At 38.1% G+C, this 12,857-nt stretch overlaps 1 protein-coding gene across 1 annotated transcript; it reads left to right on the plus strand.

Moving 5' to 3' along the window:
- Positions 1 to 51: 51 nt before the first annotated feature.
- On the plus strand, positions 52 to 944 carry ARL14 (ADP ribosylation factor like GTPase 14). Its single transcript, XM_058844267.1, has one exon. The coding sequence runs from the start codon at positions 172 to 174 to the stop codon at positions 754 to 756; it is 585 nt and encodes a 194-aa protein (XP_058700250.1). The 5' UTR covers positions 52 to 171; the 3' UTR covers positions 757 to 944.
- The last annotated feature ends 11,913 nt before the right edge of the window (positions 945 to 12,857 follow it).

The raw sequence follows: 12,857 nt of genomic DNA on the forward strand, positions 1-12,857 counted from the left end.
CACGGCGATAAAAGCAGCGTGCGTTTGTACCGAGCTCTGCCTGCTCCAGATCCGCAGCTGCCTCCTCTCCCTCGCTGGCTGTGCCTCACCTCAGCAGGGGGAAAGGCAGCCACACAAATTGGCCCCAGAGAAGAGGCCAATATCCCTGGAATAGAGAAGTGCCCGGGATAAATGGGCCTCCAGAACGCCAAAGCCTCCTCAGTGAAGCGGGCCAACATCCTGATGCTGGGGCTGGATTCTGCGGGGAAATCCACGCTGCTCTGCAAGTTCAGGTATAAAGATGATTTTCTAACGATGCCAACGATTGGCTTTAATGTGGATATGATTGAAGCAGGGAAAGATTTTACACTGACAGTTTGGGATGTTGGAGGACAGAAGAAAATGAGAGAGCTCTGGAACAATTTCCTGGAAGACACCGACGGGCTGCTCTACGTGGTGGACAGCTCTGACAAGCACCGGCTGGAGGAATCCAGGCGGGAATTTGAGCTCATTTTAAAGAATGAATCCATAAAAAACGTCCCTGTGGTCGTGCTGGCGAACAAGCAGGATTTGCCTGGAGCTCTGAACGCCGAGGAGATCACCAGGAGGTTCAAGATGAAGAAGTACTGCAGTGACAGGAACTGGTACGTGCAGCCCTGCTGTGCCATCACGGCAGAAGGGCTGCCAGAAGCTCTCCAGAGAGTGGCCACCTTTGCCAGGCAGTACAGCAAGTCAAAGGAGACTTTCACCACCCTGAAGGAACTCACTGCCTTTTAAGGATTTCTATCGTCCACTTCTGGTGACTCTTAACAGATTTTGTTGGACAGATGAAATCTGGAAATACTGGATCGTGATGAACTTTTATACATAAATATTTATAAAGAACTGTGACAATGTTAAATTCTACTGTTATACCTGCAGATACTTGATATACCTGCTAGGATATCTCATACCTGAGATAGGACTCTGTAGCATTTTGTTATTATTATTTTTTTATTTACTTGGGGTTATTTAAGTTGAATGATGAGAAAGGGGCAGTCGAGCACATGGAAATAAAATAGGTGAGTGGTGTTTAAGTGGCTTAAAATCAAATGAAGGTTCAAATCAATTTTTTTCATGATGTAAACCAGCCAAGTCATTTGGTCAGCAGCAACCAAATGCTGTTTTGTAATAGATGCTCCATGGATGTGTTTCTGCTTGAACACAGAGTGGGGTGAGAGCTTCAACTCTTAGTTCTGTACGAGAGAATTTGGCTGTTCCTGAATTCCAGAAAATTCCAGCAGAGAGGTTGTGAGGAGCAGGATGAGCCCCAGGCAGAGCCTGGCTCCAGGGCTGTCTCCAAGGTGCAGCTGTGACATCCCAGTGTCCCAGACATCCACGTGCTGCAGGAACCCTACAGGAGGTGGAGATCAGTCAGGGAAGAGCTGAACCCCGTTGGTTTTATCGTGACTTCCCAATCCTGGGCTCTGGAAAAGTTGTGGCAGGGTCCTCTTGTGCTCCCAGGTTTTTTTTATTTTTTATTTCAGGAAGTATGTGGGAAGTAGGAAGTCTACATTTCATTCTTACTAATAAACAGACAGGAATGTCAAGGTATAAAAGGGTGAAGCAGCAATAAAATCACCCAGACATACCCTGTTGTCTCATGCATGGGTTATTCAAAGACCAAAAAAAATCATCAGGTGGATTTGCTGAAAAAGTAAACAAAGGGAAGTCTCTCAGTAGAAGCTGTTATTAATACTGAGACTAATTAATTACCAGGGGCTAAATCCTGAGTCATGCTGAGACTTCTGCTAAAAGCAGAGCAAGTGTCTGGATTTCTCATTGCCTGCTCTGATGATTTGGGCTCAATAGGAAATACCATCTTCTGGCCCTGAAAAAGATCTTTAAAAGCCATTAATGTTGGTTTTCCAAGCCAAACAATTCAATGTTTAAAAAGGTGATATTTCATATCAATACATTTAGAAACGTTTGCATGTGTCTGGTGTAGGGTGAATTCTCTTAATCTAATCTGGTGTCTGTTATAAAGCAGAATTTAGTTCTGTGGCCTCGGGATTTCCTCAGGGAGAAACACTCCTGAGAGGTTTAATGAGGGTGCACCAGGGTCTCTAATTAACCAAGAAGCAAGTTCTGAAGGGAGAAATAAAATCATAAAATAGACCAGCTCATACAGCTAGAAATGAAAATAAGCTCTAAGGCACACAGGCCCTTCTGCAGGTTATCAAATTACACTAAATGACACTCACATCAACTTGAAGAAATGTTTTACATTATGCTTCAAAGGAAAGGAATAAACTCAATCCCATTCACTTTATAGAGTATCAGGTATTTAAAAATTGCATTTTCTAAGAGCTTGGCTTCCCAGAGAAGTGAAGGCAGTCCTGTTACATCTGCCCAAGGAGACCCCAACCTTTTGGAATCATTTTAAAGGTTTAAAATAAATAGCAGTCAAGCTGGCTTGGAGGCACAGGTTCTCAGAGGAATTAGATGCCTGAAAGTTTAATTAAAAAACTCAGTGAGACAGAGAAAAGTGACCACACGGGTGCCCCCTTAAAGGCAAGGCTGGTAAGGTACGAAAGACTGATCCCCACGGAGAGAAATGTTCCGTGGGAGCTGACAAGGGACATCAATCCACAGCCAGGGATTAATGAATTCCTCTGCTCCAGGGGCTTTTCCATCCTGCTTGGATCAGCAGAGCACTCGGGGCTTCCTGAGGATGAGGCAGAGATGGAATGCTCTGCTCCAAAGCTCCTGGAGCAAAGAACCTCCCTGACACCCGGCAGATTTCGGGAAGGTGTTTGGGGAGCTGGGCAGGAAGGTGCAGAGGAAGGGAATTGTGGCTCTGTGCTCCCAGGGGAAGCCTGGGGATTGTTGGATATCTGATCCATGTGTTCCATGGTAAATCAGGGAGTTCCAGAGGTGTTTTCCAGCTCCATCCCATTTGGAGAGTTTGAACTGCTTGGCTGAGCACCATCAGCAGAATTGTCTTGGTGTTTCAGGATTTCAGAATTGTTTCAGGAATTCTACCGGTGCTAAAATCCAACCCCCAGCTCCGGGATAATTTATTCCTGGATAAGTTTGGCTTATTTTATTATTTACAATTTTTACAGATTATTCATGAAAAAACCTTTTAGGATTTTTGAAGGGTTTGGGATGCTTTGAGATGGTGAGAAAACAGAACCTGAAGAGCCCTGAGGCAGTGGAGCTGAAGTCTGGGAGCTGAAAGGCCTTGAAGAGTCAGGGTCAGATGGTTGTTGGGGTCAGCTGTTTATTTTGCTTCAAATTTGGGAGGTTTTTTTCATCAGCTCACCCTGCTGTTTTGCAGTTTTTAATTGCTGCCTTCTGGCAGTCTTGTGCAGAAGCACTGCAGGTGTTTTGTAGCTAAAGGGCTCAAATCCTTCAGTGTCTGCTCATATTCCTTAAAGAGTTTGCTGTCCCTGTTCCTTTGTGCTGACAGAAGAATCAACATGACAAAAAGAGAAGGATCTGAACCCCAAGGGCTGCAGGACCCTGTGCCCTCTCAAGATGTGTTTGGATGGGAACATTTAAAAGCTAACAGTCCCAGAGGATGGGGACCTGTGCTGTTGGCCATTCCTTGATAAGATCCCTGTGGTTTAAACCACAATTTAAAAACTGAGGTTTCTGAGTTTAGGAATACCTCACAGAGCTCGTTGAACACGGGTCCAGTGTGCTGAAATGGGGATGAAATGCCACTTTAAGGGAAGGTGTGGAGCAGCAGAAGAACCCATTGCAAATTTGGATAGCAGCACTCCCTCCTGGGAGCCAACTGCCCAATAATTCAGAATCCAGGAGAAATGCAGTGTCTGAGGAACGCAGGACAAGGCTTTTCCAATATCAGCTAACTGGTGTTACTCAAAATATCTCTGTGCCATCTCATTTCGGACAAGCAACTGACCCAAAGGAAAGCCTTTCCTGTGCCAAACAAGTTGTGAGTGCTGCAGAGGAGACAGCAGCACTCTGAAGCGCTGTGTGCACATTAAACTGATTTTTCCCCACATAAATGGGCCCTGCAGAGTTCTGTGCTGCTACAATCAGGATTCCTCCAGTGTCATTAGCTCAGACACCCTGTTTGGGTGCTGGACATCCATCTCCTCACTCCCACAGCCTGGACTGACCAGCTCGCTGTCATTTGGGGTGTAAATCCCGAGGGTGGAGGCTCTCAGCACCCACCACACTGCAGGGACCATTTGCAAGTGGAAATTCACAGTCAGTAATGAATCCAGGCACATTCTGCCGGTTGGGGATTTTGGCAAACAGGGAATTCCTTGTGTTTCTCCAGGTTCTGTTGCACAGCTGTGCTCGGCGTTCCTGTGCTGCTGCCGCTCATCCCCGATGTGTTTGTGATTTATTTTTGATTTTCCCTGGGTTTTTGGGTTTGCTCTCAGCCCCTCCTCGGGCTCAGAGTGCCCTAAAGACATTTACAGCCCCGTTTCATTGTTTTCTGTCGGGTCCTTCCTCAAAGTTCTCCTTTCCCACAATGTATGCAAACCTCCTGACAAAGCTTTATGAGCCGTGGCTTTGGATGAATATTTTTTATTATTTCCTTGTTCTCCCCATATTTATTCATCCACTCCCTTTTAGTCTTACAAGGTGCTTTCATTGGTGCAAAGATCATCTTTTTGTTCTCTATTTTTACTCTTTTTTTAAAAACTTTTTGTTGATTTGTTTTAACTTTTGTTTTACCCTTTTCATTTGCCTGGCCAATGAGAAGTTTCCAGGTCCTGTATTACCCTAATTTTGGCAAAATATCTGGAACAAATAAGTAATTTTGTGAATTTAATAAACCAGCTGGCTCTGGAACCTGAGCCATGGATATTGTTTGGTTTCAGCAGTTATAGTTGGGAACAGCAGCAATGACTTTATCGATCCAGACAAAGGCCAATCTCCTGTGAAATTCTGCTTGCCTGTTAAAAGGTAACTGTGCCTTAATCAATAATTTCCAGTTACTTTATCTAAAGCACACACATTTATCACTCAAGAATGGGAGGCTCTCGACCTTCCCTTAAGAAGTCAGAGAAGTTTTATTTCTTACAGGGACGTCCCAAATTTCTGTGAAAATCCCGCTTGTTATTTGGATGGAACACAAAATATAAAGGTGTTCTGCAAACACCTTAATTAATGGGTGATTAATTAATGTCTGGCTCCTCATGGGGTGGCTCAGGGCTGGGTGCCTTTCCCAGCACAGGGGAATCATTTTGGATTGAATTCATGTGGATTTTTCTTTGTTGAGGATTAACAATAAATGTTTAATTTACCTAAAATGTCTAGTGGTGGTCAGACAATTCTTATGTGCCCATCAGTATTTAAACAGCTTGAATTCTCTGGAAAGGTGAAAAAAAAATATAAAGAATTACAGAATTTAAGGAGTTAATCAGGAGGGGTGGTGAAGGAAGATAAACGACAGCAATACCATGAAAAAGGGAAGCTAAAAGGAAAATAAGTGAGAAAATTCTCTGGCCAAAGTACTGAGTGTTGTAGATACACAAAGCAAAAACAAAAAATCCCTTCCCAGCCATTAACTTTGCACTCTGGTGCAAAAGCTGAGGCTGTTCTTCTTTTAAAATCAACATTTGACTTGTGCAAACCCTCCTGGTGCTCACAGAGGGAACTTCCCTGTGCCCTCCCTGAACGCTCAGCGCTGAAGGCAGCAGGTTCAGAGATAAAATAATACCAGACACAAAGATGATGCAACTTTGGAGAAAATATTCTGCAAAGAACTGTCTCCTGATAGTAACTCTGAGCAGTATTAATCCTGAGTATGAATAGTTAAAAATATATTGTTATAATTGTATTTATAACTTGTTATAAATTGTTTTATATTTATATTTATATTGTGTTATAATTGTTATTATTGTATTATAATTGTACATATAAATATATATTGTTTTATAATTATAATATATAATGTTATATATTTATATGTGGTATATATATATACACGTGTATTATGTTTATTTTATATTTATTATAATTTATATTTATATTATCTTTATTATATATTATATTTATTATAATTTATATTATATTATATTATATTATATTATATTATATTATATTATATTATATTATATTATATTATATTATATTATATTATATTATATTATATTATATTATATTATATTATATTATATTATATTATATCATATCATATCATATCATATCATATCATATCATATCATATCATATTATATTATATTATATTATATTATATTATATTATATTATATTATATTATATTATATTATATTATATTATATTATATTATATTATATTATATTATATTATATTATATTATATTATATTATATTATGTTTTTTTATATTTATTGTATGTAATATATAATGTATAATGTATAATACATGCTATATACTATATACTATATACTATATACTATATACTATATACTATATACTAGATAAAATACAATATACAATATACAATATACAATATATAAGACAATATATCATATATAAGATAAAATATAAGATAAAATATTACATATATATCTATAAATTATAAAAACACGTATTTATATATGTTATATGACTTGAACATATTAAAGTCAAGCATTATGGAAGTGAATCATAGTTAAATAACTCTTCCATTTAACCTACACAGGGAAATTTAAAATTTCTTAGCTGTTACCTAGATTGAGCCTTTCGTTTTTGAAGCTTAATGTTTTCCACTGAGTCATTTGGATCATTGATTATTTAAAACACCCATTTACTGCCCACGCTGAAGGGTAAATTTGTACAGCCTCGTGTGCTGCTGAAAAGTCCCTGTCAAGCACTGAGGAAAACCCGAGGCAAACACCAGAAAACTGAGGAACATCATTAAAAAATACTTTATAAAATGTGTTTCCTCGCTGGGACATCTTGTGGTGTGTGAGGCTTCCTGCAGCTCCTCAAACAGAAACTATCGGCTTGCAAATTCAAACGGAGAATCCTCTGAGAGGCTTCCAGCACACAGCTAAAAATCGCTTTTTTTAAACTAAAACTGCCTCATTACAGCACTCGTGGGCTTATTTTCAGAGATTACTTTCAATTTGTTAAATATAAATATAAATATAAATGTAAATGTAAATGTAAATATAAATGTAAATGTAAATGTAAATATAAATGTAAATATAAATATAAATACAAATATAAATGTAAATAGAAATGTAAGTGTAAATATAAAGATATAAATATAAATACAAATATAAAGTTTTAATATAAAGTTACAATATAAATATAAATATAAATATAAAGTTATAATAAAGTTATAATATAAAGTTATAATATAAATATAAATGTAAATATATATATAAATATAAATATATAAATATAAAGTTTTAATATAAATATAAATATTTATATAAAAATATATTTATATATCAATATATTTATATATCAATATCAATATCAATATCAATGTAAATTTCTGCTCTTCAGGTAAAGTCCACATTTCTTTTCATCATGCATTAAGTTTCACTTTGTGGCACTGAAAATTCCTATCAAGGAGTGATGTGCAAACTGCCCAAATAAGCAGGTTCCTAAAGTGGAATTCCCATTTTTTTCCACGTTACTTGTGATTTAGAAGATCCCTGGTTACCAGTTCATAACTGAGGTGAGATTTGAATATAAAGAGGAATAACGAGCATTAAAAGAAAGGGTTGATCTGCCAGAGGATTCCTGAAGCTGCTGAAATGCTGCGTAATTCAGGAAAATGATCTGCCCATTATTGTCCCCCCAAAGAAAAGATGAACAGAAATATTCCCATTTACCAGAAAATCGAGAAAATGGGAGAATGGGCCTCATTAGTGCTGCTGCTCAGAGCACTCATTTTCTCCAGTACAGCGGAACAAAGAGAGATGCAAACTTGGAGTATTTTCATTTCTCTGCTCAATACCAAGCCCTGAGCCTTTCAGAATTCTTTATTCATTCATGTGTTCGAGTTTCCTTTCAAAAAGAGCCTGAGACACAGCACTGACAATAGCAATCTGCATCTGGATATTTACATTTTTGCTGCATCTTGGGTTTGATGCTGTTTCATGAGCTAAACTCTGCTCCCTGCGAGTGTTAACAGCCAGAAATAAGAGTTTAAATCCGAGATACTCCCAAAAATGTCTCTGTTTTCATGTTCCTATCAGTGTACAACATGAAACACATCACCCAGCACCTCACACCATTTAATTATCTGATCATATTGTGTGGATTGATTTTCCAAATGCAGCTCCAGTGATCGGCCTTCCACTGGAAACCTGAGGAATTAAGGATGGAAAAGGAACTTCCCTTCCTGCAGTCAAGTGGAACAGGATCCAGAATCCTGGAGTTCCCAGACCTGCCAGCAGATAGGAAGTTTTCCTTTCCAATTTAATTAGAATTAATGAATTAATTCCTTTCTAATTTAATTAGAAATATTCTTGAACTCAGCCCAAACCAGCAGAGACAGAAGCATTTTTTGTCACTGTCCCACCATCAGAGGTGCTACAAGGATTTGTTTTAACATGGAAAAAAAGATATCCTTGGATCTTCCAGGGCACACTGGCATCATTTCAGTCACCACTTCTTCACTTTTTATCTCAAACTAATTTTTTTCCCTTTCCTGTAAAAGGAAATTGTGTTGGAAAAGCAAATCAGCTGGGACACCAGCATGGAAGTGCAGCTCCACAATCTGCTGATTGAGGATTGATTCCTCTTCTTCTTGAGCTATTTGCAGCTGATGGATTTTTGGGATCTACTCCAGCTCCGGTACCAAGGAACATTTTCACCAGTGGTCACATCATGACCTATGAATTTGTCTGCAAAAGCTCTGATTTAGCACATTAAAAACTGAACATTTATGGGCTGAAATGTAGCAAACGTACCAAAATAAATGAAAGCAATGCCCCACTTGAACACTGTAGGAAATAGAAAGTGATTTAAGAAAGTGATTTAAAGCAGAGTGGCTGAGATCAGAGCAGGCTGTGCTCCTGCAGAGCTGCCTGGCTCCTGCTCGCTGCCATCTGGGAGCCCTGGGTTGATCTCCTGATCACAGCAGCAGATGTTGGGCTGATGTGAATCAGCAAAGGGCCACTGGAGCCACAGCAGCTCCCTCCAGGCTGCAGCCTCTGGGAGACACAGAATATTGGGAGTTCACAGCTAATCCCACGGCAGCCTCCAGAAAAATGGGAATAAAAATATCTAGAGGTGTTCAGCTAGGAAAGGAGCGCTCATTAAAGGGGTGTTCCACATCCAGACAGGCCTTGTGGGAGGAGATGCTCGAGGCAGATGGAATGTGCAGGGACACAGCAGAGCCCAGGGACACTGGGAATGAGGGAGAGATCCCAAAGGAAATCAGTGCCATCAGCAGGCCCTTAACATCTGAGAGGGGCCAGAGCAGCTCCAGGAGCTTCGGTGTCCACACAACGGGATTAAAGGGTTAAAAATGGGAAGGCAAGAAATGTTCCCCATGTGAATCCTGAATGGGATTAAAGGGTTAAAAATGGAAAAGCAGGAAATGTTCCCAATGTGAATCCTGAATGGGATTAAAGGGTTAAAAATGGGAAAGCAAGAAATGTTCCCCATGTGAATCCTGGATGGGATTAAAGGGTTAAAAATGCGAAAGCAAGAAATGTTCCCAATGTGAATCCTGGATGGGATTAAAGGGTTAAAAATGGGAAAGCAGGAAATGTTCCCCATATGAATCCTGTCCCATTGGGAACATTTGAAGCTGATTTTCCTTCTCAAGCCTGTTCACTCCATCACTTTCAGAAACTGATTTTAAGAAGTGAGTTTTTAAGTATCACCCTGACTGAAGAGTATTTTTCTCCAAGTGTAAATACTTCTTTTTTTCTGAATAGAAAAAAAGAGCAAAATGCAGTGTGACCAGTGGTTCTAAATGAACAAACCCAAGGGGAAACATGCACAGGACCCTACAGCTTTCAAATAAAAATACCTTTCACCTAAGTGTACATTTAGAATAATAATACATAATAATAATTATATAATATAATTACATATATATTTAATTTATATTTATATTATATATTTATATGTATATATATAATGTTGTGTATATTTATATATTATATCTTTATATTTGTATTATTTATTATATAAATATATAATATATTATATATAATATAAATATATATTATATATTGTGTATATAATATATAGTCTAATATGAATATATGTAATACTTATAGTATATGTTATTATATATTATATTACATATAAATATTATCTATATTACACTATTATTTCATAATAATTACAGAAATAAATGTTATAATTTCATAATAATTACCCAAATAAATGTTATATATTTTATAAATAAATGTTATATATTTTATATAACATTTATATATTTTATACGTTTTTTATCAACATATTAGTAAAAGCATTCAGATCAATTCATTTTGTTGCTCAAAAAGAGGTATTTAAGATAAACTGAGAATTAGAGATTTTCTAATTGCACAATGAGGTGCAAAATTCACAAATTGCAAATTTACAAAGTGTAAATTCTTTGTAAAACAAATCTGTCTGTTGCTTGAAGGATAGGAAGGTGAGCAGAGCCTAATTCCCACCTTCATATTTGCATTATTATTTTCCAAGCTAAAAAATATGCAAAAAAAATCAAAGCAGCAGAGCTTTGTTCTGTAGCACCACATGAAGTCTGAACAGCACCACAACACAAGAATTTCTGTTTTGTGCATAATTTATTATGTCATAGGTGCCTACAACTCATTTCAGATTCAAAATACCCAATTGTTTGGGGTTTTTTTAAAGGCAGGATTTTTGGATCAAGGATTCAGAGGGGAACTGGTCAATCCTTCAAAATTGGTCTTTTGAGTGTTTTTGCACTGTGGAGCTGAGGTGAAATCAAACAAAAATAGCGTGGTAATTGTTCCTCTGAGAGCCAAGCAGCTTGGTTAGATTACAGTCACACAAATCGCACTTGATTCAACTCTGATGATGTCTACAATGAAGTCACAATATAAATTATTCTCTGGGTGATACCAGATGAAAAGAACACCGAAGGACTGTTTTCCTTCATAATTAAGCATGTTTTGGATATTATTATATGGACTTACACAGGATGCGCTGCCTTTCCAACTCCATCCTTCCCAGACCCCACGGAGCGGTCACTCGGTGCTAAGGGATGTGGGAGAGGTGGGATGAGCATGTCTGGGGAAACAAGAAAAGGAGGTGATGAAAAGGGCAATGATGATATAAAAGGGTTTTCTTTCCTATCGTAAGATTCCAGCCTGGCTCTTACACACCCAGGATTTTTTCCCATCGTATTCTGACTAGTTCTGAACAGCGGGCAGGAATGGAACACATAGTACCAGAGTCCAATTTCATTATTCATCATAGAATTTCTGCCTAATATCTAATCTAAACCTACGCCCTTTCAGTTAAAGCCATTCCCTGTGTCCTGTCCCTCCATCCCTTGTCCAAAGTCCCTCTCCAGCTCTCCTGGAGCCCCTTTGGGCACTGGAAGGAGCTCTGAGCTCTCCCCAGAGCAGTCTCTTCTCTAGGCTGAACAATCCGAACTCTTTGTAAGTGATGCTATTTCTTTATTTGATTTTATCTCTATTTAGTCTTCTACAACATTACTACATGAAAAATCTGCGCTACATTTTAAAAAGCAACTAGCTGTATCAAGAAAATGTCATTTTTGTCCATCCAGACTGGGATGTGAAAGGGCTGCTCTTCCTACACCACGTTTGGACAAAATGCTTTACATACATTAGACAAGTCGTGCCTATATGGAACACCACCAGCACTAATTAGCCCCAACTAATTAACCTTCCTCATATTGCCGTGACATCACTGCCACGTTTATGCAACAGATGGGGCTGTGGTGACTCAGCTCCTGTCACTTTTCGGGTTTTTTTTGGAGAACTAAGCCTCGTCAACTGGGAAGTGTCCAGAGATAAAACACACAGTTCCTCATAGTCTGAAAAATCATTGTGTTTTCCCAAAAAGCTGAAACAATTTCTCTTTCCTGATACTCCTCAGTTTCTGAGGGACTCGGTGACTTCATTTTCACGCTTGGGAAGCTGCATCTCCTGCCATAACTTTGACTTTTCTCAACAAATATCATGGAAAATTATAATGAGCTCTATCAACATGGAAACCTTTACAGAGTTAATTTCCAATCATTAAAAATGAGTAGAGACTACATGCAGGATCAGGGTAGTGTATTATCTATATACATATATCATATATATGTATATATGTGTATATCTATATACAGATATATATGTATAGATATAGGTATAGATATGTATAGATATACACACCCTGGAGAATTCTTCTGCTTATGGCACAAAGACATTATTTTCGAGGTAAAATTTCAGAAGTAGGAACAAAATTACCATCCTCTCTGCTCTGCAAGTGTGTATCTCTGTTGTTTTCAATACTGTTGATCTTATTTCAATGAAAAATTTTAAAAGTTTCTGTAGCAGATTGCTTTTTTCTTGTTTTTTGGTTTTTTTTGCCTCTAAAATTGTGGAAGGCTGGGAGGAAGTGGGATTGTTTTTAGCAAAGGCAGAGTGTAGTGAGGGGAAAGATTAAAGCTTAATTTTCAGCTCCACGATGCAAATAAATGTAAAGTGGAATAAATGGAAGGTTTAACTTAATTTTTGACTCCATGATGGCGGCAAATGCAAACTTTAGTGAGGGGAAGGATTAAACTGTCAACTTTGGGCCCTGTGAGGAGACTGAATGTAAAGTATAGTGGAAAGAGTGATTAAAGCGTTAACTTTCGTCTCCATGACGGGAAGTGAATGCGGAGTGTAACAAGCGGAAGGATTAAACTCTTAACTGTCGGCTCCATAAGAGGAGCGAAGGGAAAGTGTAGTGGGGCAAAAGATTAAAATGTTAACTT

Source organism: Poecile atricapillus, chromosome 8 (genome assembly GCF_030490865.1).
Source record: "Poecile atricapillus isolate bPoeAtr1 chromosome 8, bPoeAtr1.hap1, whole genome shotgun sequence".
Taxonomy (NCBI): Eukaryota; Metazoa; Chordata; class Aves; order Passeriformes; family Paridae; genus Poecile; species Poecile atricapillus.